The sequence below is a fragment of the Trachemys scripta genome, chromosome 16, assembly GCF_013100865.1.
Source record: "Trachemys scripta elegans isolate TJP31775 chromosome 16, CAS_Tse_1.0, whole genome shotgun sequence".
NCBI lineage: Eukaryota > Metazoa > Chordata > Testudines > Emydidae > Trachemys > Trachemys scripta.
This window is the reverse complement of record NC_048313.1, coordinates 9,756,318-9,783,103: the sequence shown is the minus strand read 5'-3', so window position 1 is coordinate 9,783,103 and position 26,786 is coordinate 9,756,318. Positions and strand designations below refer to the sequence as shown.

General features: G+C 58.2%; 1 protein-coding gene across 1 annotated transcript in view; it reads right to left on the bottom strand.

Moving 5' to 3' along the window:
• KCNN3 (potassium calcium-activated channel subfamily N member 3) overlaps positions 1-26,780 on the bottom strand; it is a 70,756-nt gene extending 43,976 nt beyond the window's left edge. Inside the window, exons 1-2 of the mRNA XM_034792091.1 lie at positions 26,669-26,780; positions 12,457-12,552 (exon numbers count right to left, since the gene is read on the bottom strand). Coding sequence (XP_034647982.1) covers positions 12,457-12,552; positions 26,669-26,728 — 156 coding nt within the window. The 5' untranslated portion in view covers positions 26,729-26,780. The remainder of the gene's footprint in view (positions 1-12,456; positions 12,553-26,668) is intronic.
• Between the last annotated feature and the right edge of the window lie 6 nt (positions 26,781-26,786).

Genomic DNA, 26,786 nt, shown 5'->3' with positions numbered 1-26,786 from the left:
AAACGTGCACCCCCCCAAACTGCTGGCCCAGCCAGGCCAATGTTCAGCACCTCCTGATCGTTTTACCGGAGGTAGCTGGAGGTGAAGCAGCTTCATGTGACTAAACAGAGCACGCAGTTATGGACAGCCTAATCTCCCCAGCAGCTGCCTTCAGCCTTAAAGCTGCTGCCACCCCACCCCGTCTCGTCTGCTCTCGTCTAAAAGGAGGAGTCCAACAACAGAGAGCGACATTGTCCTCTCACCTGCACGCCCAGGTCTGCACTGAGGGCAGTGAGGTCACGCTGATGGCAAGAGGGGAGGCAGAGACGGTCTCACACCAGCTCTGTGCAGGATCTGGCCCACTTGGCTGGGGTCTCTCGCTGTTACTGGAACGGAAGTAACACTTGCTGTCAGCCTCTCCTAAGGCGAGACCAGGTTCCCTTGTCTGCAAAGGTCACAGGCACCAGGCCAACTCTCCTGCTGACGGAAGGAGGGATTCTATGGGAGCCAGGACGGGGCCCTGGGGAAGGTCCAGTCCCTCAGGAAGCAACCAGAAGCACCCACACCCAGTATCCTCATCTGCTCCACCTGCTCTCAGCCCCTCGTGAGCAACAGGCTCAGTCAGGCACAGGAGACAGGGAGGTGGAAATGCTCACACCTTGGCCTCGCCTGTCCTTTTCCTCATGCCAGTGGTGGTGGCTGGGTGCTGTGCTGTGCTGGCAGGAGACGCTCGCCGTTCAGGAAGCCACTCCTCCTCATTTTGTTAATGTCGTAGGAGTGGAGCAGCAAACGGCCCTGAAACCAGAGGCTCAAGTACTCCCAAGTTCCCTAATGTGGCTCCGAGCTTACTCCATCCAGGCCTGTGGGCCGCTCACCCAGGGGCTGGAGGAAGGGCTCAAAGTCTTTCTCCAAGAATAATCATGTGTCCTCATTCATCTCCTCCCATTAGGTGTTCATTCAGCTCCCCTTCCTCCCCCAGCCGTGTTCCATCCCAAACCTGACTTAAAGGGTACAAGGAAAATTGAGCCTCAGTCTCTGGCTGCAGTGTGCCGCCGAGGCTAGTGCCCCATCCTGCGCTCCTGAAGTTAGCGTCTGGCTGCTAGGCCCTTCCTGGGGCTGGCTGGCAGTGGTGCTGAACCAAGCCACATGGCCTGAGCTGGGCTCCTCTAACCCCGTTACACCTGCTGACAGGGCAGGGGCTCCACTCAACCCCCGGCTTCTCGAGACAGAGGGAGCACTTGGTCCTGTGTCCGGCTGTAGCTGCCTCACTGAAGCCACCTTCACCCCCGGTCTGGCTGTGTTTGCAGACAGGCAAAGCCCATGGCACCGGCGGAGCTGAGTCCCAGGCCAGACAAGGCCTGAGAGCAGAGCTGTGCTGCCTCCATGGCAGGCAGGCAGGGGGCGACAGCCCCTTCAGGGCCAGGCAAGCGCTCAGCAGGTCCAGAGGCTGCACCGAGGCCTTGTCAGGGTTACAGGAACTGGCCCATCCCTAAAATGCTGGATGTGGCACAGGTCCCCTAGATGGTGTAGATCAGTATAACCATCTAAGCCAATGAAGTGCCACCAATTTACACCCACTGAAAATCTGGCCCAGACACTCCCCCTAAGTTTGAAGACAGCCTCGCTGGGGACACGAGCTAAGCCCTTGCCGCTCGGCCACTGACTGATTCTGGGTTTATCTAGCAGGACCTGCCCCACGCGTGGTTACGGGGTGACAGTTCTGTGCTTCTCCACCCAGTGAGAGCCCATCTCGTTTCCAAGGGGCATGGCATTGTGCAGTCAGCACCCCGTAGGACAGTAGTGTCAGTCTGTGACGGGGAGCAGGAACGTCTCAGCAACACCCCCACCCCCATTCTCGTTCTAGCGGGGCCTTAGCGCTTTCCACTGCCCAGTTCCACCAGGGTCGGGGGCTTCCTTCCCTCATTTCCCAGAGTGCCAGCGCCTCCTCCCCCCACCCCCTCGGAATGGCCTTGTCTTTGCTGACAGCTCCCAGACACAGACGAACAAGGCTCCCTCCCCAAGCAATCACACACGGGAGGCGCATGTGCCGCTCTGCAGCCAGACAGGGACAGCTCAATCCAAACTGACCAGGCTGGGGGAGTGCTGTAATATATCACACACGCAAACTGACTGACAAACAGCCGGGGCTGGAAGGGGGGGGCCGCCCATTCAGCACCATCCCACTAGAGTGCAGCTCCCTGGTCTCTCCCCCATTGTTGGGGGCACTGCTCACTAGGCAGAGCAGGGGAGGGGCGGGGGGGGCTAACCCCAGGCCCTGGCACGCTCTGCAGGCTCCTGGCGGGATCTGCTGTCCCCAGGCTAGCCAATCCCCTCAGGTGTAGTATCTGCATTATACCACTGTCACTAGGCTGCAGCGGGGCTCAGGGCTGTATGTACGTACAGGGAGAGAGACCCGACCCCGCCCTAGGAGCTCACAGTGTGAATACACAAGCCCGAGGGCAAGAGAAAGGAAAGGTGATGGCTGCCCTTCTACAGCCGGGAGATCAAGGACCAGGCCAGCTTAAGACACGGATGTGCACAGCGGGTTGAACGTTGCAGCCTCAGTGCCTGGTCCAATGTGACAGAGGGCTGCACCAGAGCCAGGAGCTGAACCCAGCTCTGCCCACTCCAGTCTAGCACCACATGCACAAGCCCCTTCTCTGTCCCCTTGGGCTGCCATGCTAGCGGCCTCGTAGCATCAGAGAGGAGAAGGACCCTTAGATCATCTAGTCTGACCTCCTGCATAAGCCACTTACAGATGTTGCTCACTGTGCATCATCCCAAACAGCCTGGACTGCCAACAAATCCTCCAACCCTCTCCCACTTCAACGGAGCCGGAAACGCCCTGCTGGGAGCTAGGGGCCTGACCTGCACCAGTGAAGGGGTTAAAGTTACTCACGCTGGAGCCAGGGGAAAGGACCAAACTGGCTCCTGGGGTAGGGAGAGGGGAGGTGCTTACTAAAATAAAGAGGCAGCTGAGCATACAGTTGACCACAGGTCACGGCCTCGAAGCAAAATAAGATGGCATTCATACAGCGAAACCATCCCAAAGAAGAGGGGAGCTGGTAGGAGCGAGAAAGCCGAGTGTGGGAGGAGACAGGCATGGAGACAGGGAGGGAGTCCCTCCAGCTGACAGGGTGGAGGGGCAGTTGGGGATGCGTTGTGTCTCAGACAGTCCAGGACTGACTCCTCTTTGCTGATGCATTCTGTAAAAAGCATTATGTGCAATCAACATCAATCGCAATGCACGATAACTTGGTGTTTGCATGAGAGGCCCCCCCGCCCCCATCGGCGGGCACTAAAGGGTTAAGGGAGGTCTGCTGATGCCCTGCTGATGCAGGGGGAGGTGACAAGAAGAGATTGGGGAGTAGCGCATTAACGAGGGGGAATGTAGGGTGTGGGCTGGGCAGCCCAGGGAGGATCTCCAGGAGCACCCAGGCCTCAGGAAAAGGTCTGAGCTTTACGGTACGATTCAGTTTTTACACTAGTGAGTAACCACCAGGAAGGGGGGGTGATTTGGACCCTACCCAATGTCCTGATTTTGTTTCAGAGCGAAGGGGGAGAGGCACCGATTCACACCATCATCCCCCAGATTTGTAATTTCCAAGCCACGGTCTTTACGATGTGTGGTATGGTGCGAGCCAGCCTGGGCAGGCTGAGCAGGGAGCCCGGGCCCTCCCGAGGTGATCGTATGCCCCTGTCGGAAGAGCTGCTAGATGGAGATGTGAGGCGAGGCACGTTCCAGACAAATGACCTTAGACAGAGGGAAAAGCAGGAGCCCTTGGATTAGCGTCCACAGGAAGCTTTCGGGAGGAACATCCCTCCTGTAACTCTCTATGCCACTGGCATGTGCATTAATCTCCTTAACCTGTTGCCACAATTCCCTCATGGTCCACTCTGCTAGGGCAATGGCCTTTGTACCCTTGCAGCACTGAACTTCTTACCATGTTCTGGGCGCCAGCCCAGCCTCTCCAGCTACATGGCACCTCCAGGGAGCCAGCTGCAAAGCACTGATTGAGGGGCACTTACTGCCCATCAAACTCACTCTGCTGAAGTGCACGAAGCGGGATCTGAAGAGGCCCCAGCAGCTGTCAGGGCTGCAGATGCAGTTATCAGTGTCCACAGCGAAAGGCAAGGCCGGGTGCCTGGGGAGGTCGGGGCAGCTGGGCCCAGGTACGAGCGTCAGTTGAGTGTGAGCGAGAGGAGGAACGTGCAGCCCAGGGATGGGCAGCGCAGGGCAGTCTGTGAATGCAGCCTGAGCTCCTGTCTTGGACCAGGCTGCAAAGCTGGGGCCTGAGGACCACAGAGAACCAGTGCCCAAGGCAGAGGGGTGGCAGTTATCCAGCCTGCTTGCAGGCCCTCTCCCAGAGGGCCTCCACTGGCCAGGTCTGGTGGATCAACAGTGCTTTGGCAGGGCTCAGGGCTAGGTTGGCAGGAGCCTAGCACTTGCCCCTGGGGCCTGGCTGTCAGAGCAGCTCAGTGGAACATCGGGCCCCAGCCTCCCACAGGGTCTGGGCCTGCTGCTGCACCCACCAAAATCAGTGGCAAAGCTGCTGGTGGTTGCAAGGGGAGCAGGTCACTGTCTGTTATCCCAGAGTGTGAGTGAACAGACAGCTCACATGGGGGTGGCCAGAGGATTTCTCCCTGCAGCACTACTCCGCTGGCTGGGGACAGACGCCCTTTCAGAGCTCGGCTCCAGCACAACATCCCATTCCAAGCAGAAGCAGCCATCACCCCTGATCAGACTCACCCAGGCTCGGGGCTGCTGTCACTCAGTGGAAGAGAAGTGTTGCCTGGGCAGGGCGGCCCCATAAATCACCCACGTACTTCATTAAAGCCAGACCCCATGAGAAATGAAGCCAGGAGCCCGGGCAGCTGCTCTTGATCTGGTTTTCTTGCCAGTTGAGCCTATAAATCCTCGGGAGGAAAATGTCTCAGCCTCGTCCTTCCTATGTCGGCTCGAGGTAATGCTGGGATTCAGCGGCAGACGGTAGGGAGAGCGAGAAGTTCCCAGCGCAGTCAGACATGCCAGGCGCCACGGGGCAGCATGAATGCACTGGACAATGGCAGGAGGACAGCAGACTCCCTGTGCATCACACAGGGCTGACAAGGCAGACTCTCCATGGCCACAGGATGGAGCGCACAGGCCTGTGCTCTCCATTAGCCCAGGTAACAAAAGTCCCACTCAGTGAAAGCATTCAGCCCCCTCAGGGCCAGAAGAGCCAGGGCATGTAGCACTATTCTGTGTTACAGCATGGCCTCCTTTGAGGAGCTCCCCCTCGCCTGGGTCACATAGACCGTCAGCGGCTGGAGCCGGCTGGACAGTGCATGGCCCAGCGTGCCCAGTGAGACAGGCTAAGAGCGGGAAGAGCGATCAGGATGTCAGCTGGACACCACTGCCATCAGGCAGGAACATTCTGCCATCTGCAGCCTTCCACCTTCGGGGCCCGTAACTGCTGACGCTTTCAGTGCTTTCTCCCGAGCATCTCCTGTTGGATGCTGCAGGCAGGATACAGGTTCCACGGGCCAATGGTCTAACGTCACTGACCTTACATCAGAGTCAGGCCCACCTTCACGCAGCCTGACCAGCCACTGTGAGAAGCCCCCTGAGCTGTTAAACCCTGGGACTCAGCTCCAGCACTGCACCGGGGGCTAAGACTTAGGAACTAGCCGATTGCTATGGCATTGCTAACAGCTCTCGCTTGTTCCACCCATTACAACAGGGAACTCCCGCCGGCCTGGGCTCCAGCCTTCAGGAATGCCTCATTAAGCCGCGATACGTTATCTAGCCAGCTTTAAACTCCACTTAGGGAGCTGATCTGCCCAGCCAAACCAAAGGCTCTCCGAAGGAAGGTGCCACCAGTCTGCTGCCTGGGGCACTGAGAACAATACCCATGCAAAGCCCTCTGCAGTGAGAAGGAGACTGACAACTCTGTGCGGCAGCTGGATGGCATCCCTTGGTAGGAACAAGAGCATTCCTGCTCCCCAGCCCCAGGGGAGGCCAGGAGGGGTAATCCCCATTTTCCAGCAGGCACAATGGACCCAGAGTCGACAAAGGCCCCCACGTTGAGTCTCTGCCAGAGCTGGGAGGTGGACGATTAATCCAGTTTATTAGCTAGAAGTCCATTGTGCCAGGTGCTGTACAAACACAGAACAGTCCACAGGCATTACATTAGAACTCAGAAGGGCTTGGCTCCTAGACCCAGACTCTATCCACCACATCACGCTGCCTGCTCTGCAGCTCAGTCCCAAACTTCATATTGAACTTCCTGACTGCAGCTCCAGGCTGAGGTGAGCCAAGACCAATACAGAAACCCAGGCTTCCAGCTGGAAAGCCTTTCCTGAGGGAGGAAAAAATCCTTCATCTGGGAAGCAATTGACAAGAGCCCTGCAGCGAGACAGGCAAGGGGCAGTCTCTCTCTGCTCCAGTGCACGTGCAAAGCTCTTCTCAGCCCCATAGTGGCTCATGCCATCCTGCCAGGGTTCACAAGACAGCATCACTATTGGAGCGCCAGCCCACTGCAAAGGGACTGGAAAACGCAGGGGGCTGAGCTTTTCGAGAACACCCAGGGGATGGGTTAACTTTCACGTGAATTTGTGCAGCTTGGAGACTCTGCCTCGATGGATAGGACTAAATCAATTCCAGTCAGTTATTAGTAAAATGTACAGGCAGCCAGAGACCAGCGTGACATCTCAATTCCGCTCTCACACCTAGAAGTTAAACACGTCCTAACTCCATCTGGCTCTTCATTCAGCCTAAATTTGCTGTATATTTGGGAAACGGCAGATACTCTATTCCTCTTGGAGGCTAGGACTGGCTGGGAGCTGGTCAGAGAGGAGTTTTTTGCATTTTGCTGCACAGCAAGGAAAGAAATTGCTTCCTTGTAGTGAAGGATTTTACATTCCAGGCAGGAACGTTTGTCACTTAGGCTTACATGTTTTTGTTTGTGGCTGACAGGAAGACACTGACAGGGGAAATTCAGAGTTTCCAAGGCCAGATGAAACCATTGTGGTCATCTTATCTGACCTCCAGTACTTCCCAGCCCAGAGCCCCGTCCCCAAGTGATCCCTAGAGCAGAGGTGTTAGAAAACCAGCCACTCACCATTTAAAAGTTGACAGTGATGGAGAACCCAGCACACCCCTGGGTCAGTTGTTCCAACGGTTAATTCCCCTCACAGTTAAATATTTACACCTGATTTCCAATCTGAACTGGTCTAGCTTCAACTCCCAGCCATTGGCTCCAGTTAGACCGTCCTCTGCTAGAGAGACGAGCCCCTGATTAAATATTTGTTCCCAGATAGATCCTCAGACTGGGATCAAGTCACCCCTGAACCGACTCTCTGTTCAGCTAGACAGACTCAGAGCTCAATCAGTACAACTGACCAACCAGCCCCACTGCCTGCGTCTCCGCCGCTGCCTGGGCCTGTAAGGACCCAGCACCCACAGGAGAGAGACACAAGGAGATAGACGTCAGTCACAGTTGGTGCTTCTGATGCATGAGCTACTAGTGCTTGGAACATGGACCTCAGCTGCACGCAGGGATCCAGGCTCACTCCCCTGTCCTTCAAGCCCCGTATCCAAGCGCTGGTCGCAACGGACTTGCGGCAATCACAGATATTGAGCAGGAAAGTCAGTATGTTAGCAGAGTGTTTTATTAACAGGAGTCAGCTGCTAGGTCAGGCTTGGGTTTCCTCCAGGTGCTCTTCGTGGAAGATCTTTTCCCCTGGTCCCTCTCTTCTGTTCCTACAGGTTGTTCTGACCCCTCAGTAGCAGAGGTCTTTTCCCTTCACAGTTTCTCCACTCCATGCTGTGGGGATAAGCACCATCTCTGGCTTCCTGCTTCTCCTCTCCGAGTGCCATACGAAGCACGCATTGCTGCAGAAGGAACGTGGATTGGTTTTGTTGGGGCTGCTCTCGTTGGGTTGCTTTGAGTTTACGACCAGTAGCCTAACCCCGCTGAAAGATGCCGAGTCTTTGCTGGGCAAATATGAAAATGCCACCTGGAGATACTAGGGCCAAGGGTTGGCGTGTGGGTGCCAAACATTAGGCTCTTGAATCTAAGGCCTTGAGTCAGTAATCAATGGGAATTTTGCCTTTGATTTCAATCAGAGGTAGATCAGACCTGTGAAGCCCTGTGCACAGCTCAAGAGGGGGACTTTGTGAACCTCTCACCAGAGAGGACAAGCAGGCCCGGGGTGAAGCTTGCATTGACACAGCCGCCTCAGGGGAGATTATTTCTGCAAAGGCCAGAGCGCTCCCAAATATTTGCTTTGAAATGTTCAGCTAGAGGAAAGGTCAGAAACTGCTCATTTGCCAGTCCCTCTGGTGGAGTCACAGGCCAATCTGTGCATAGCCCAGACGCCTTCTACTCCCAGAGCCCGAGGGGACCTGGGGCGTTTTCATGACAGTATCAGATGTGGGTTCCTGGGAATGCCAGGAGAAATCAAGCGTCTTATCTAGCCTGAGCTAGAAGTGGCCGAACATTCTTCACATGCTGCCTGTGCAGCAAGGAAAACACAAAACGGTTCCCTCAGGGCAGCAGCTTTTACACTTCTGACAGGTGCAACATTTGTCACTGAGTTCTCCGTGTGCTTGGCAGTGGGTGATTGCAAAGCTGGTATGGGGGGAGGGGACCACAACTGCCAGCTGGGCCAGTTAGAAAAGTAAAGGATCTGACAGGCTGCATTGGCGGCCTAGGGACTGGGCAGCGCCTCCGAGTGCCACGGGCCCCAGCTATGGAGCAGCATCGATGGTCCCCCACAGCGCAGCTCCCTGTGGCATGCAGCCGGAGGAAGGGTTAGCCCAGGTGATTAGCACCTGGCCTGAGCACCCAGGTTAGCTCAGTTTGGGTGTGAGCAGCCACTCTGCGAAGCTGTACCGAGTTACCATGTGCCCCTGGTGCTGTGCTCCCCCAGCTGGGGCGCTAGGACTTCCGGGGGCATCTCCCATGGGGCTGTGAGCAGCTCTGATTTTCCCAGTGAATTGTGGGAGAGTTTGTCTGTCCCCCCACACACTGGAGGACTACCATCTTCTCTGCCAGGCGGGTGAGTCCCTAGTGAGAATGCAGGCTCCCTCATCTCCAGGACGGCCAGCCGGCTCAGGCTGCGAGCAGCCTGTGACACCCTCAGCTGCTCTTCAGTGGTTCCATTGCCCTTCTGACCATTTGTTTTGGAGCCCCTGGGGTGTGGTTCTCCCCACGCAGAGCACTACAGACTGCCAGCCCCTCTTGCCAGTAGCTGTGCTGCTGGTTCTTCTCCCTGGATTTGCACCGGAGCAACCCACTTGGCTCCCTCTGAACAGACTGCTTCCAGCTGCAAAATCTTAAACAGCAGCACTGGGAGAGGGAGAAATTAAGCCCTAGAGATGAGGGAGGGAGGGAAGGGAAGGGCAGGGGCTGCTGGTGCTCCCAGTGCAGGAGGCCTAAGTTGGCACCACCTCTACAGACACTCGTGGGCTCCTGCCACTGGCAAAGGTACAGAACACTACAAATAAAAATCTGGGATCTGCAGCACCTGGGCCCAGCCTGGGTCACAGACTGGACGTTGGGATGGATGGACCTCGGGTCCCACTTACAAAGGGCTAATCGGCGACGAAGAGATGAGCTGCAGTGCTGGAAACGGGGCCAAGTCCATCAGTAGCAGGAGCTCCCAAGGGCTCTGAGCAGCCTGGGGGATTTTAGAACTATGCACAAGACTAACGCTTTAGGAATGGACCCTTCATACAAAGAACCAGAAATTCACCTGCACACGGAGTGTTTTGTTCCACAGGAGTCGGTGCCGAGCTGCAGGCTCTTGGCTCAGGCTTGGGTCTATTCCCAGGCCCTCTCTTTGCTTTCCCATTTGGCTCCCATCAAACATTTCCATAAAGCGCCTCCTTACTGCAGAAGGGGCGTTTCTGCTCTCCCAGGAGCTGTTCTGGTTGGGCTATGACCTGAGTGTGCTGAACATGGCCAAGTCTTCAGTGAAGAAACATAAAAATGACTCCCAGAGCCCAAGAGAACCTCATCACCAATGCACAGCGTGGGCTTTGTGGCTGCTAAGTTCTGAAACCATGGCACATGAGGCAACACTAGAGAAGGGGGGTAAAGTTAACACTGGTAACCACAGGCAGCACGGCCTGCGGGAGGAACAGCATCCGAGCCAGGGAGCAGAACTCCATCAAATACTGGGGGTTGAAATAGGCAGTTCTCTTCCATACCAAGATCAGCTGCTTCGGACAGGCCAACTCGTCAGGGCTAAGCTGGGCTTTAGGGGACTGGTGGAGGATTGGAGCCTGCTGGGACAGAGGCTGTGGAAAGGGGGGGGTTGGTTTGCTCCCAATCTCTGTCCCTCACTGTCTTGGGCTAATGTGTGTGTTGCTCCTCCCCCCTTTTGCAGGGGAGCCTCATCGTGGTAGGCAGGGAGCCCCACACTAGGCCCTTCCCAGCTAGCAAACAGGGCCCCGCGAATGTCTCCCTTTTGGGCAGAGCCCTGATCAGCACAAACGCCACTAGGCGATTGATGAACTCTTCCCACGCCCAGCCCCATCCCCTGGGAGCAGGCGCCTTTCCCACTGGGCTCCTGGACAATGCTCAAATGCAGTGTGTGATCAGACCTTTCTGGGTATGGCTTCATCAACAAAAAAAATCCACATCAATGTAACACAGCTCATCTCAGAACTTCTCCCCAAGCATAGCTGTTCCTCCCTTAGGTTTGCTCAGCCCACCCCCTAGATCTTCCTTCACCAGGCACTGTAATGAGCCCCTGCAAGTCCGCAGTGCCCACTTACTCCTTCTCCAGCAGGCCCTGCTGATGGGGGGAGAGGGGATTGCCTGCCTGTTCAGACCCTCAAATAGCACATGTGGCAGCATCCCTGCTGTGAGGCTGAGGTGCAAAGGTGCTACTCTCAGGCGGGAGCAGCCTGTGCCCTGCAGCATGTAGAAAGTGCTCCGATCCCTCCCAGCCCCTCGGATCCATGCTGACTGGAACAGCAACGCTGCCTTGTCTCCCCAGCAGAGCACAGCCCTGGAGCAGGCAGGTACTAACTCCCTAAAAAAAACGTGTCTCAAAACACGGCAGCCCAGGTGCAGGTTTCAGCATTGGTCTTCGGGGCTGCTCCAGGGAAGGAGCAGGCAGCAAGCTAGCTCCTGGCTGTGGTGGGGCACGGGCTTCCAGCATGGGGGGGAAGGGAGCTACTCTCTCATGGTTCCCACTGGATCAGGCATTAGGCACCTGCATCCCCAGGGCTGCTCTCACTTACGCACCAGCCAGCAGGTCAGTCCCAGCCCGCAAGGCACCAAGGTGGATTGACGCCTCTTGCTGCCCTCTCCCCAGGATTCAGCCTTGCCCCTTCCCTCACCGCCATGTGGTGCTTTGAAGGGCGGGCTGGCTCCCGTCTCACGGCCTGCGCAGACAAGTTCTCTGCCCCCGAGACAGAGGCTATTCAAAGGACAGAGGGAATGGTTAATCCATTCAGAGCTAGCCTGACCCCCCTGCAAGGCATGAGACCTGCTCAGCTGGAAGGGAGGCCTGGCACGCATGGGGGTCCCTCACCTTCCTGCAGCACCACATGCAATACCGCAGCCAGCCTGGAGGCAGGGCTGAGAGCAGGGCGGGCCCAGCCACTTGCAGCTGGACAGCTCCCAGCCAGAGCAGCCTTGGTATCTCCCTGTGTCAAACAGCAGAGAACAGTCACTCTCCCGGGAAGCCTGCTGGGAAGGACCATTAAACCAGAGCAGCTGAGGCAGAAGGTGGTTTCCCAGCCCCTCCACTAGCAAAGCTGCCTCCCAGACCAGCCGACTCATGGCCTGGCCTGGCGCCAGTGCAGGAAGTTTGCTTTTCCAATCACCTTTCTTTAGTTTTTCACAGACATTTTCCCTGCAGGTTGGGCCGACCAGGGAGCCAGCAGCTGGCTGTCAGTTCAACGAGCCCAGCGCTGGGATCACGTTGGGGTGGGCAGGGACGTGAACCCTGCGGGATGAACCCTGCTGCATGCGAAGACCGGGACCATGAACCCTGCTGCTCCTGCTCAAGGATCATGCCGCTCTTGGATTCCAGGGCCTCTACCTCCCACAGCGCAGCAGCAGGGCTCCTGATGGGCTACGAAGGCTGGAGCAGGGCATTGCCGCTCCAGAGGCCCTGGGCTAGTGCAGCTCGTGTAGTGCCTGGATGGGCTGCAGGTGTCCTCTGGGAACAAGCCAGCCCGTCTGGCTCAGTTTCTCCGGAGACCCTTGCCCTTCCCCTCTCGGCACTGAGCGGCTGCAGGAGGGGCCTGCGCTGCACTCTCAAACAAGGCTCGGGGGGTGATCTCTGCAGCATCCCTGTCACTCATGTCCAGCACAGATGGTGCAAATCCACTCCAAGGGGGACATTCAGCATTACGTCCCCCAACACATACACGGCTTCATCACGACCACAAACGCAGACACACCTGGAAAGGTGCCTGGTTCTCCCCAGGATTCTCCCCTCTGGAGGAGCTCCCACCCCAAGGGGACCTACCTGCACTTCCCGTGTGTGGTAGGCAATGATCAAGCCCAGCAGGATGACGGTGGACAGGCTGATAAGGCATTTCAGGGCCAGAGAAAACATGGACTCCTGTAGGACAAGGAAGGAAAAAGCGTTAGGGGAGTGAGGGCCAGGAAGGGGTCACCCCATCCCCACCCCACCGAGACACATGGAAACTGGGTCCATGGACCAGGGCAGACGGGAATGCATGGGCCTTGGAGAAAGCAGAATGCCTTCATCGCTACAGGGGAAGCTGCAGACACATGGATCACACAGAGCAAGACATGAGGTGGAAGCATCTGCCCACCCCACCCCTGTTCCTGAGCCTGGAACATCAGCATGTGCTCTACCTACCTACCCCCCCCCCCCCACACACACACACACTGCAGGCAGCTTCCCAGAGACACCTGCTGTCTGGCCTCTCCCCACAGCCTCAGCCATGACTGTACAGCTCCTCCAAGTGCTTCCGGCGCAACAACCCCCCTTCTCCCCATCTGGAGGTCACTCCCACTCAGTGATGGGCCACCCAACCGAGAAGAGCGGGGGCCGAGCACAGGTTGCCCCAGCTGAGCATACTAAATAACAATACCTGTGCCTCTGTGTCCCCTTCTGCCCCAGGCCCTCCAAGTGCGTCACAAGCACTAATTCATCCTGCCCCCTTTTCTCAGGGCAAACTGAGGAACAGATGGGGTGAGTGACTCACCCAGAGCCACATGGCAAGTCAGCGACAGCTGGGAAGAGAACCCAGGAGTCCTGATCCCCAGTGCCCTATTCTAGCCACTAGACAACACTGCCTCCGGGCCGCGGCAAAAACCTGAGACTGATGCTCCCTGCAGTGACCACTAGATACTGCTCCTCGGAGAGCTGGCAGCCACAGGCGCTCGGCTCGTCTGCACCCCTCGGCGCTGCGAGAGCGCCACGTTCCTTTGGGAGAGTGCACGGCACCGTGGCAGGAGGGGTACAAGCGGCCGCCTGGGCGCAGCTGGTGAGCTGGGCTGACAGCCAAGGAGCAGGACAGGGACTCTGCAGCCAGGAGAAACGAGGCAGCCAAAATCAGAGGTTCTTTGCAGATGATGTGATGGGGGCTCAGAGCTGGGATGGGCCACTATGGACAGCCCCTCTATCTCACTGCACCAGCTTGACCCCACCCCCCAAAGGTGCCCCTCGCCCTCAAACTGGCCATTGCCCCACCCCACACAGCCGCCCCCGGCTGCGGATTCACTCCTAACGGAGTTCAGGCAGCTGGTGCCGACAGTGTGGCCCGGTGCCTGGGGAACAGTCAATACTGTTTATATGTGAGCACTGGATGCAGCCTCACAAGTTACTGGCCCCCAGCCATGTGTTTTACAGCGGGAAGTCTGAGGCTGTAATGACACAATCCATCAGCATGAAGGGACACATCAAACCACCACTTCTTGGCTTGTTTTTGCTGTTGCAATTGGGAGGAAAAAAGACACAGCTCCAAGGCCCCCAAGTTGAAGCCTCAGCGTATGAACGATAAGGTGTGGGAACAGAGCCTGGAGACCCTTCTCATCACATACATCCACCCAGCAGGGGCCATTGGCGGAACTGTTGGTGCACAGGACACAAATGTTAGTGCAAAGCTGGTGCAGTGGGTAGGATGCTGGCCTGCGGTCTAGTCCCTGCTCTGCCGCAGAAGCCCTCGGTCAGTCTGTTCTGTGACTCAGTTTCCAGTCTGTAAAATGGGAACATCCCTTCCCTCCTGCGCAAGGCTGTGAAGATAAAGGTGCTCACACACGACACCCCTGCAGGCTGTACACCTACCAGCATGTGAATGCCCAAGCTCAGGGGTGAAAGGTGCTGACTGCATGCCCCCATGCAGGCAGGAAGGCCCGAGGAATAGGGGCCCAGTGTGCAGTGCCCCAATCCTGCTGAACGGACTGTGCCACCAAGGTTAGCAGCTTCCTGAGGCCAAGGACCCAGCTGATCTCAGTCACACAAGCAACAGAATAGCAATAGTAGACCCCCTCTCGTGCCTTCCTCCAGGGATCTCAACCCTCCTGCTTCAGGGCACGAGCCAGCCTCTCACTGGGGGTCAGGAGGGAACTCCCCTGGGGGCAGATTACCACATCACTGGGGGGGGGGGGTGTCCTGCACCTTTGAAGCAGGTGGCACAGGCCAGTGAGATGGGGACTGCCCAGCCCAACACTCCCTGTCCCTAGGGTCTCAAAGCTCCACCCCCTGGTGGGAGGGAAGTACTATCGATCCCCTCTTTACAGCTGTGCCAGCACCCTACTTGGCTACAGAGCCTGACCCCATGCAGCAGCCGCTGCACACCAGGCCCACCATCCAGGCTAGTGACCGCAGCCACATGGCTGTATCCCAGAACAGAGGCCAAGGAGACTTACAGAACAGGAATCTGACCCAGGTCCCTCAGGGCCACCCCCACAGGCCCAGCCGTGCCGCTGCATGCCGGCTATGTGAGCAGACACTGGACCAAGGGGGCCACGTCCCTGTGCCTCCGGGGGCTCAGCAGCTGGGAGCGTGAGGTTATTGGCATCGATTTGCCGTCTGGAAGAGCAGCCCTTTCTTCAACGAGGTTTTTAATCGAATGCTGTTGGATGTAATTACGTCTCCCCTCAGCTGGCCAGGGGATTCCAGCAATCTGCTGAGAGTCCGCATTAGCTCTGTAATATGGCATCCTAATGGATGGTCTAATTAGATCCTCCTGCTAATCAATGCTATGTAAATTAAACCAGCCCTTGGTTGCCCATGAGCAAAGCGGCTGCTTCCAGACCCTAGGTCTCTGCTGCCTGGCTTCCCACCACCCCCTCCAAACAGCACTCCCCCAGGGAAAGGCCAGGCAGCTGCACCCCTCCCTTTCCTCACTGTCTCACTTCCTACCCACTCCCTCCTTTTCCTCTCCGTGGGGCTGAGGCACGTGCGACCCCTGCCCTGTCTCGCCCACCCCCCCACCCAGCCCTGGATGGCTGCCCTGGGGCTCTAACTGGCGTCACTGCTGGGTAGTGACGGACCTGGGCCACCTCCAGCCAACGGAGTGATGGGAAGAGCTGGGGCTTGGTGCCCCAGCACAGCGTAGGTGTTGTTAGTAGAGGGGCTGGTTCCTCTCCCGGGGGGACAAGGGCCAGCAGCGAGCGTTCGGATGATTATTGCAGCTGTCCAGTGACTCTGGCTCACCCAGCACACAAGAACCCCGGGCAATTTCAGTGCCACGCAACCTGCCCCTTCCCCCCAGCAACAGAAGAGCTGGAGTCTGGCTTTTCCCTGACTCCCCCAGATGCTCTGAACACCTGGAGCCCTGTCTCCACCTCCCCATCCCTTCTGCAAACCCCCCACTGCAGCCAGCTGCCCCCTGAGGGCCTCCTGCCACCCTCCAGTGTTTATGGCTCAGCAGCCCCCGTATTTCACTCCAGCTGACAGAGCCAACGTCCTTAAACGCTCTCAAGACAAACAAGCTTCTGGGTGACTTGCTTACAACACCGAGTTCCTCCTATTACAGTCTCATGCAGCACCAGGTTCTGCTAAGCACAGGGCTGGTGCAGTCAGAGCACTCCTGCCCGGGGCTTACAGGGGCAGCAGCGCTCGGAGACCCCAGCTGCAGGGTGCTCCCTACCGGCCAGGCTTGCTCAGTCACAAGAAAGACTAAAGGTGGAAAACCGAGGGAGCCAGCAGAACAAGAAGGAACTGTCCCAGAGCCGGGACCCCACTTGGGTCACGAATCCCACAGACAAATACCAGCCCCTCCTTATTATCTGCATTGAGGTAGCACCTGGCGCTGCAACCAAGGTGGGGCCCTGTTGTGCCGGATGCTGCAGACACAGCAAGGCAGCCCCTGCCTGACGAGCTCCCAACAAAGGCAGGGTTAATCTCCCCATTAGCAGAGCTGGAACTCTCAGACTTTCCCAGCAAGGTCAGCATGTGGGGAGCAGAGCTCTGTAGATCATTTAACCCCACCTGTGGGGGTCACGCACAGGCCATCTGGCCCAGGACACCCACCCAGGGAGCCTGCTAGACCCAGCAAACCAAGCCCAGCTTTCCTGAGTTGTGAGGCATTAACCACAAGACCCTCCTTCCTCTCTCTCAAAAGTGTTGCAAAGGGGGGCAGAGCCAGGGATAAGCAGGGCAGAATCTACCCTGGGAAAGGGACCAGGGGGGCTGTCAACAGAGCCCCAGGACAGACCCATTGCTACAAAGGCCTCGGTAGTGGGTCTCCCTTTGCCTTCCCACGGAGCAGGTCTCTGCCAGGGCCACTGGTGCTAATGGGGCGGCTTGGCTTCTCACTGCAGCTGCCGGAAGGGAATTTCCCATAAACCCAACAGCAGCGCCAAAGGAAATCGGGGCATTTAGTGGGATTGTTCTAAGTGCCAGGAGATAAAGAGGCCCATGGGAGAGATACAGACAGGCAGAGAGTGCTGACAGATGAGCAGAGAGCAACAGCTGATGCCTCATGGAGAGTCACCCATGGAGCACTGCTCCTTTCCCAGGGAAGTTCCCGAGCTGGCTCCTCTCCGTGGGCAGGCTGCGGTGGAGGGTGGAGATTCAGGCAGGGAAGCCCTTCTCCACTAACCCCGTTTGGCTGTGCTGAACGGTTGAGGAATCCCGTGGCTCATGAGCAGAGCATGTATGCAGCCATCCACCCTCGTGCAGCCAGTGCTGGGGAAAGGCACAACACACCAGCCCTGGGAGGCAAACCTCTGTTAATACATCAGGCAGAACAGCCCAGGCAGCAGTGCCAGCTTCCCTGGTCAGTGTGCTTCAGCCTTGCCAAGCAGGGACCGGCCCAGGGGCAAAGGGGAGTTCTGCCTCAGACACTCAGAATCCAAGGCCAGAAAGGACCCTTATCTGGGCTAGCCCCCTGCATAGCCCAAGCCAGAGAACCTCACCCAATGACTCCTGCATCCAGCCCAGAACATCTGGTTCAGCTGGAGCGTGTCTGGTAGAAAGGCGTGCAAACCTCCCCCCATGACAGGGACTCCCCCGCAACCCCTGACAGGCTGTTCTGGTAGTTCGTTACCCTCCTGTGACACAACTGCACCTTATTTTTAGTCTGAATGTGTCTGGCATCAACTTCTAACCCCGGATCCTGTTCTGCTTTGGCTGGATTAAAGAGCCGTTTATCATCTGACATCTCCCACCCCACCCCTGTAAGTACCTGCAGGTCATGATTAAGTCACCTCTTAACCTTTTCTTTGTTCAGTGAAATAGCTTGAGCTTCCTCAATCTGGCAGTGAGGCAGGTTTTCCAGACCTTGACTCCTGGACCCTTTCCAACTATCACCATCCTTTCCAAAGCGTGGACACAGTATTCCGGGACCGGCCTCGCTAATGCTGTTTACAAGTCACACCACCTCACTTCTCCACACTCATCCAGCCAGGATCGCATCAACCCAGCCGTGGAATCGCACGGAGTGTTTCTACCAAGACTCCTTCGTCTGTCTCAGTCACTGCCTTCAACCTACAGCCCCTAGAAGTGCTATACATGTGACCTACATTCTTGGACCCTCACTACACAGCATTGTCTTTGGCTGTATTAAAATGCACGCGAGCCCAGCACAGCAGGTGCCCAGGTCACTCTGGAAATGGCCAGTCCCCATCACTATCACATCTGTCAGCAGAGAAGCCAGTCAGTGGTGCTTTTTAGGATGTTCACTGGCCTGAAACCACCAGCTTGTTTCACATGGGCTGCTGAAGAGCATGGCCTAGTGGATAGAGCCCAGTGACCTATGGGGGATCCCCCCCTTCCCTTAGATCCTCCCCTGGGGCTCTGCCTCCCCACGAGCATTTCAAAACAAGAGGAAATCTGTCCTAAAAATAACCCGCTGGTACTAACGGGAGCGATATTCTGGGTGCAGCCTGGTGAATAGGGAGCATTGTTCTCCTTCAGCCCGGCAGGGCCATGCATTGTTGTCAGCTTCACAACTTGGCACTCACCTCTCCATTGTTTGGATAGAATAGCTGGTGCCGAAAGGAGTGCCAGAGACCAAACAAAGGCTATTAATAGGCAGGCTCTAGAGTCCAGCTCCTGCCAAGGCAGCTACAGCTCTGACACGGCCACAGAGCCGCTGCCTCTACCTACCTCTGTGGCATCCAGCCCTTTAGAGATACCCGGACATCTGGGCAGTCCCACACCTCTCTGGACTGCAGCTTGCCACAAACCTTGTGACGTGCAGGTCTAATGTCTCTCCTGGAGACATGGAACCATGGCAAACCAGGCCTTGTTCGCTACCAAATGCGCAGTCACGGTACACACAGGTTGGGATTAAAGGGCATCAGCCCATCTACAGGGACAGGGAGAGCTCTGGGCTGGAATAGCCAGGGGCTGCAGGCTAGGACTGGGGTGCCGGGGTAGGGGACCCCCAAGCCTGGGAGAGCAGGGGGGCTGCAGGACAGGGTTGATGCATCTTGTCAGAGCTGAGCAAGAGGAAACTCACCCCTCACTTGCTAGTACCATAGATTTGCCTCGACCCAGCTGGTTCTTTTCAAGAGCGGGGAACGTCAACGACCAGTCAGAACATCTACATGCACAGAGAGTGACCGAGCCTCAGGATTCAGGGTGACTCAGCACCTGTAGGGGTCAGGTAGGAATCTCCACTGCCACCTACAGAACTGCACAACGGAATGACTAAAGGGAGTGGGGCTGGGGCTATACCCAAGGCAGGAGACCACACCAGATGGGCCCGTGTCCGATCCAGTGCCACGAATCCCAAAGCTCCCCATATCAGGAGGGGAAATGCAGTCCCTGCTGTATAGTGTTGAGCATGGCCTGCTGCTGTTCCAGCCCGTCTGCCTCCATGCTGGGCCAGAGCCCCAGTTGGCTTAAATCAGCATCATTCCTTTGAACCCAGTGCTGGCTCAGGCCAGGTCTGGCCCAGTGTCCCACCAGTCAGAGAAGAGGGACTGGCAGGGGGCTTTACAGCCCAGTATTATCAGTAGGGTAACCGGGATCAGGGCCCCATTGTGCCAGGCACTGCGCACGCAGGCCTCCAGCCACCTAGACAAGGGCTAGGCGATTGCTGTGCAGAGACCACCAGCCTGGTCTCATGGTTTCCTCGTTCTCCCCCATCTGCCTCGGGTTGAGAGCTGTCTGGAGCAGGACTTCCTTCTCGTTCTGCGTTTGTGCAGCGCCTAGTGGCAGGGGACCCTGGTCCATTGCTGGCTTGCTCCTTTAAAGAGGAGTAGGTGTGTGTGTGATTTGAAATAGATTTAGTGAAACTAGTGCAGCTTTGTGGGTGGACACAGGCAAGCTACCCCACAAGAAGTGTCCACATCCCCCTCACACACACTGTCCACCCATCCCCATCCCAGTTTACTAACCCTAATCCTAACCCTTGGAACTTGTGTGTGCAGTGAACTCTCTCCTGAGAGGCCCTGCCCTGAAGAGCTCAGTCTAGAAGCAGGAGACACAGGAAGGGTGGTGGGAGGAGCAGAAGAGGCAGGAAGGGGTTTTGCCCCTGATCACATCAGGACTCCTGGGTTCTTTCCCCAGGCCCGAGGGGCCCATGGAGTTGGGAATGGCAGTGCCAGCAGCAGACAGCTATGTCTCTGACCACACTGGAGCTCGTGCTGCCGTTGCGCACCTGGTCCTGGTAGCTGTCCAAAAGAGGCTACTGGGCTGGCTGGGCCCCTGGCCAGATATAGGGCAGAGCCCTCACATCCCAGGCGCCGATGCAGCCCACAGCTCGCTATGGCACAAGCCATGGAGATGCCTAATGGGAAGCCCTGTTCTAAGCAGGTAAGTGTCACTGTGAAAGGAACACCCAGGATTAACTGCAATTAGGTGTCACTCCTGGAACTGTTCTGCCATCAATTATGGCCAGTTTCAGCCACTGTCTAGACGGTGTTAGCCCTTCGCTGCCAGGCAGCTGGTCAGACCAGGAATGGCTGTTAACTGAGGAGCCTTTCCTGAAGCAGAGAATACAAACACGCACAGAAGGTTCTGTCAGTGCTGCTGCACGGAGCTGTCCAGGGCGCCCTGTAGGAGGCTGGCAGCGTTCGTCTGTAGCACCCCACCCTGTGAGCAGGGGTGGATGCTGCTAGGAAAGGGTTATGTGGGTCCTGTGACTCACTGGGCAGGCGGCTTAGTATGCCACCCAGAGACAAGGGTGTGGCCCTCTGGAGGGGGGATCAAGAGTGCTGGCTGAGCAATGCTGCAGGACGATCCTTAGGGACTGCCACGGCACGGCGGGAAAGAGATCGAGCTGAGCTTGTCGTCAGTAAAGGCAAACCCCAGCTCACGCCCACACACGGTTCTCACAGGACAGGCTTGGCTGCAGTCTGTTAACGTGCTGAAATCTTCACTGAAGAGTCCACAGTGCTCGCCTCAGAGCCCCCCCGCATTCGCCTGCCATTGCCAAATCCCACGGGGGGGGGTGTACAGCCACGGGAGACGGTCACGACGGGGCCACTAGGGAAATCCTCCTAGTTTCTCTGCCCATGGGACTCACTACGCCTGGTTCCGGACCTGCCCCTCCATCACCCTGCTCTCAGGGCACACGAAGCAGCTGGGACTAGGTCAGACATTAGCCTGATTGAGCACGGTGGCTTGGATACCAGTCTGTCACCCCCAAGGGGCTCGGTCCGAGAAAGGCCCAGCTGTGTGGGTGACCCCAGCCGGGCAAGCCTGCAGAATCCAGGGCATGTTAACATGTCCTTGCCCATTGGAGGAGTCTCTCAGACCCCCCGCCCCTGCATGCTACTTTCCAGCTTTAATAAAAAGCAATCCAAGCCAAGCTGGAACAGCCCAGGAAACCAAGCCAGAGCCAGCAACAATCCCCTTCGCCCCCTGGGGCCAGGGCACGGCAAGGCGGAAAGGTACAAGACAAACGATACTTTGGGAAAACCTGTCACACAGCCCCGGTCTTTATGTACCGCTCCCAGCACAGCCGGCTCCAGAGGGGCCTGGACAGGAAGAGCTAGTGCTGGCTCCCACGCTCGCCCCCGGGAGCGGGCAGAACCGAGATCAACGCCATTCATGGGCAAGCAGAGTCCGGCTCGGAGAGGAGACTAGGACTTAGGGCAGGTGAGCACCCGGAGCAAGGACACGCATGTGCACACGTGTGTTGGGGAGGGTGGCTGCATGGCCCCATGTGTGTACACAGGGTGTGGGGCACAGACACCCCAATGACCAGCCCCTCTAGAACAGGCCCCCCAAACCTATCACTCACCAAAGGGATGGGGGTGCCAGGGAGACCACATGACAAGAACTGGAGATCCCCACTCAGTCACCACTGGGTGCATGGAGGGGTCCAGAGGCCAGGTCACCCACAAAAGGCCACTGCTTTATGGCACAACTGCACCTGGGAGCCAGCAGCCCTAGGGTGCCGTGCCCAGACTCCAAATCCCAGCATGCAGTGCTTCCTCTTGAGCCAAGTGGAAGGCAAGGTGGCACGCACGGCATGGTGTTCACAAGCAGTCCTACAACACCACATGCCAGGCCTCGCAGTCCAGAGCCTGCAAACAGCCCTATAACAACACGCCCTACCTAGAACGGGGGTGCTGTCGGCTGGCCCCTAGTTCTTGGCTCCGGGTGCCACGCCCTGGGCAGTAGGGGCCCTATCCTCCAGCTGGGGAGAGGCTGAAACAAGCACCCGGCATTCTGCTCTCAGCTGAAGGCTGGAGCCAGGCCAGGGCCCAGCACTGCAGCAGCCCCAGACTCCTTCCCCCCCAGGAGCACAGAACTCTACTGCCAGCTCCCAACACTGGCTGCCCCTTCCATCATGGGCCCATGGACACTGCCAGTGAGCTCCGGTGCCTAACACAGGAGCCCTAGAGCAGCCTCGACCCTGCAGCCACACCGGGAGGGAGAGGGATGGGCACACCTCAGCAGCCAGGTCACAACCACTCTCATTGTGGCAGGGAGTGGGCAGGACCCCTCTTGCCCAGGGGCAGCTTGCAACCAGAGGCGGCTCAGGAGGCCCCAGGCCTGGGGGTGTTTGCCCAGGACGCAGAGATGCACGGCCTATTCTCAGTTTCCCAGCAGCAGGCGCGACCCAGGTTCCTGCATCACGGAGAGCGCAGCTTCCGGGCCACAGCGCGTCTGGACCGCTGCAGCCAGACTCAGCAAAGGGTTCCTCCAGAGAGCGCTGCCAAAGCCCCTCTCTCTGGCCGAAGCAACCCCTGCTAGTCCAAACCTGCCCCCCGCCAGCTCTGCCAATGTCCCTCTAGCCCCATCCACAGCCCCCCTACTATGCCAGCACCAAGTGCTCTTAAGCCCTAGCTGCAACACCCACCATGCTAAGCAACAATCTCTGAAGATCATATTATGACGAGAGCCAGATACCCCTGTCCTGCCCAGCTGAGAGAAGCCTGGGGGCAGCTGGCCCTGCAGAGCCTTCTCCAGCTTCCATCTCTCCCCTCACTCCCTGGCCTAGCCCAGCTGAGACTCAGTGGGGGCGGGAGGGGCTTTCACCAGATGAAGCACTGTCTTGGGCAAGCAGGCCCAGAAAAGACTCCCTGCAGGGGGGGTGGCGCCAGACAGCCGACCACAGGGCTGGGCGGCATCACCGCGAAAGAGAAATGGATCCTTCCCCCTCCACCTTGCTCCCTGGGGATCCACCACCCACAGGCTCCCCTCCAGCATCCCATTTTACAGGGGGGCAAACGTGGCGCACTGCAGCTACCTTCCCGGACAGCAACTGGCCAGACCTTTCCTAGCAGCCGCACCCATGCTGGGCAAACCACATCAGCGCCACACAGAAACAAGGCACCAGAAAGACCCAGAAGCCAGCTCGGGGGTGAGGGAGGACAGAGCCACAGCTGTGGGGTCACCCAGCCCCTCCACACAAGAGCCTTGAGCAAATCTAAGTGCAATTAATTTGAGCACAGGGGATCCTACTCCATGCCTTTGGTGCCACGGACCTCACTGCAGCAGCGGGTGACCTGAAAGCTCAGCCCACTGCCTGTATATTCCTCTCAAACACCCAGAACTAGCCCTGTCCCCCCACCCTCCATCCCTGCATAGCCCAGCCAACAGCCCAGCCCAGCCATGCTCCACCCCACAGATCAGTGCCTGTCTCCCGTTTGGGAGCACTGTGCACCCACCAGGACTTATCAGGAGGTGAGGAGAAATGCCCGATTTTGGTTTCAAGGGAAATGAAGAAAGGCAGGAGCTGAGTGCTGGAGCAGCCTTTCCTCTTCTGCCCCCTCCCCCGCCCCTACAGCCCAGCTCGCTGCAGGAAGCGGAGAGCAGCCCCTTCCCACACAACTCCCTATCTCGCTGCTCCCTCTGTGCCCACGTGACCCGAGCCCTGCCTGGCACCAGCCCAGCTGCAAACCCCCCGTTAGCAAGAGCCAAAGGAATGCCAGGGAATGGGACAAGCTGCACAGATCCCCCTCGCCACACAGCCCAGCGCCTGACCATTCCACCGCCCCCTGCCTGCACTGCACACACCCCGCTAGCGCGGATGCCTATTCATCTCCCCTCTCCAGATAGGTATAAATAACATGACAGATGTCTATACAAAGAGTTATTCATATCCCTGCCAGCACACAGCCAGAGAGAGAGAGAGAGAGGGGAAGGGAGCCGGGGGGGATTATAAATAAAACACCCCCCCTCCCAGGGGCAGGGGCACCAGTGTACTAGCGATCACTAGGCAGGGGGAGAGTGTGCCATTCACTGCCACATGGGGTGCTGGGGAGCGAGCCGGGACACTGGGACTCACACACATGTTGCCCGGAAAGGCTCGTGCAGAGCAGCTTCTAACTACACAGGGATCAACTTTGAGCCGAGGGACTTGTCTCCAGCAGCTGGTACTCGAGGGCCCTGTTCAGGGCTGGGGTCAGCAGGGCAGCAGGACCCGCTTGTACATCCTCTGACTGTGGCCCAAACATCCAGCCCCAGGCAGTGTTTTAAAGCAAGTCTGGGGTCGCAGAGCCAGCAAAACAAAATAATTAAAGTCGGGACATGAGGGACACTTGAAGCCTGGGCTGCTCCCAGATTAGGACAGAGCCCCCATTATTTCAGACTTCTTTACGCACCGGGCCCAGGCGCAGAGCAGCCGCAAGGGTCAAGGGCAATGCCCCACGGAGGCCAAGCAGCCATTTTAATGGTGCCACCCTCCTGTCACGGAGGTTGAAAAACTGCAAACACCCCTTGGCTACTCACCATCCTCCACTCCTCTACCCCACTTCTCCTGCAGGGGGCTGGGCTGCTCCGCCCCATTAGCAGGCGCTTCCCCCACCGGTCGGCTTTGTTACACAGGACCATCGCCCTTCCCGTGAGGGTGGCTCCAAGCAGCAGCAGGCTGAGGGACCACAGCCAAAAATCAAACCCTCCAGCAAGTCCAACAGCATGGAGATCCCCACCCCCAGGCTGAGCCCACCCCAGGGACCAGGCTGGGGGCTGTCAGGCAGCAAGCAGACAGCTGTGCCCTCAGGGCTGGTGGCTGTTCGCAAACAAGGCCAGAGACGAGGAGCCAGGTGTGACCCCTGCATGCCAGCACTTTCTACAGGCAGCCACCCTCCTCCGGGCCTGAGCGTGGGGAGTCAGGAGAGCCCAAGGAAACAGGAGGGAAAGACAGCAGACCTCCCTTAGTTAGGAGGTAGCCATCCCCAGCCCCCAACCCATTCCAGCCATGGGCAGAGCCCAGAATCCCACGGGGGAGTCACAGAGCAGATGAGCCCTGGGAAACCCAGTCCCACCACTTGCTGGTCCAGTGTCTCCACTGGAGCAGATGGGGGTGGGTCTTTCCTGCCGGGAACGGTGCTACTGCTCCTGGGAGGGCTGAAGCCACAAGGGCTCCCTCCGCACCGAGGCAAAGGCACATCCCTGGCTGCAGGTGAGCCCATAGCAGGGTGGCTGGGGATGGGGGCTGCAGCTTTGCCCTCGCTTGCTAACAGGAAGGAAGGAGTATTTCACAGGGCTCAGCCAGCTCCAGGGTCCAGCTGCTTGGGCTCAAGGCTCAATCCCCTCTAAGCAGATAGCAGAGCATAGCTGGGCCAGGCCCCCTCTCCCGAAGGGGACAGAGCCAGCCCAGGGGAATCCCCAGCCATACCCAGCCAAGGAGCAGGGTCTCTGTACGCTCCCCACACAAGGGGCCCTAAGGCTGGACCAGGGTTACCAGAATACACACAAGGGCAGGTGTTGAGGAAAAAGGAGCTCTGGGGCAGCCAGTCCACCCTAGGTAACAATCCCACAGGACCTTGGCCATCGGGGACTCCAGGAAGGATGGGGGTCGAGCTGCAGAGGGCAGGAAAGCGGGGATCAGAGAGCGCTCCGAGTGCAGAGGGAGCCGAGCACTCAGGCAGTGGCTGGCAGGGGCGAGCGCAGCAGCAGCCGCTGGACTCCCATTGCCAGAGGCATCCCCGGCCCCTGCTCTGCGGCTGGGTTTCACGGAATAACGTGCCAGCCTCGCAACAGCTGCGCCCTGTCTGAAATTAGCTCTACTGAAAATCAACAGCTGAGCAGCACCAAGCACCCCGCCCACCCCATGGGGAAAGCCAAGGGGGGAGAGAACGAAGAGAACTGACACCAGGCAAATCCCGCACACACCCCCACTGTGAACTCAGAGGAAGCGGCTTCTCCCTCCACCCCATCCCCATCCCCCAGCTCTGGGCTGCAACAAGTGCCAAGCGCATCCAGCCACCACGGATCCCGGGACCCCCCCTCTGCTCAGTGTGTGGGGAGGGTTCCTGTGCCCCAAGTGCCCCAGGCCCCTCCACTCCACCAGCCGGTTCGCTGGGTCCGTGCCCCGTCGGGGCTCACTTGCAGCCACGCTCGCTGCTGTTGTGGGGTGAGGGGGGGGACCACCCCGGGCGGGGAGAGCCAAGCTGCAGACCCAGCACAGGAAGGGGGCGAGGGATCCCCACCCTGCCAGGTTGGGGGGACGGACGGACTGTGCTTCGAGGGTTTCATCACAGGACATAAACATTTCACTGGAGATTGCTCGGTAATGCCTGGCGGCTCCACAGCGCGGGGGAGATGAGGGGGACGATGACCGGAAACCCTGCCCCGCACCCCCAACTACAGCTCAGAACTCCCCAGCCCCCACACTTTGGAGTCATACCGGGGGGGTCCCCCCCAGGCCCCTCAGCCCCACCCACCTCAGAGTCACACCTGCAGCCTGGCCCTGCCCACCTCAGAGTCACACCTGTGGAGGGGGGGGGGTCCGCCAGGACCCTCAGCCCCCTGACTCCACCCACCTCAGAGTCCCACCTGGGCACCGCCCCCGGCCCCTCAGCTCCTCCCACCTCAGAGTCCCCCCGGCCCCGCCCCCCGCGAGCCCCACCTTGGAGTAGAGCCCCCAGGAGAGCTCGGTCTCGATCACCATGACGACGATGCCAAACATGCCGAAGATGAGCGCGTAGTCGCTGAGGCGTTTGCGCTTCTCGAAGAGCGCGCGCCGG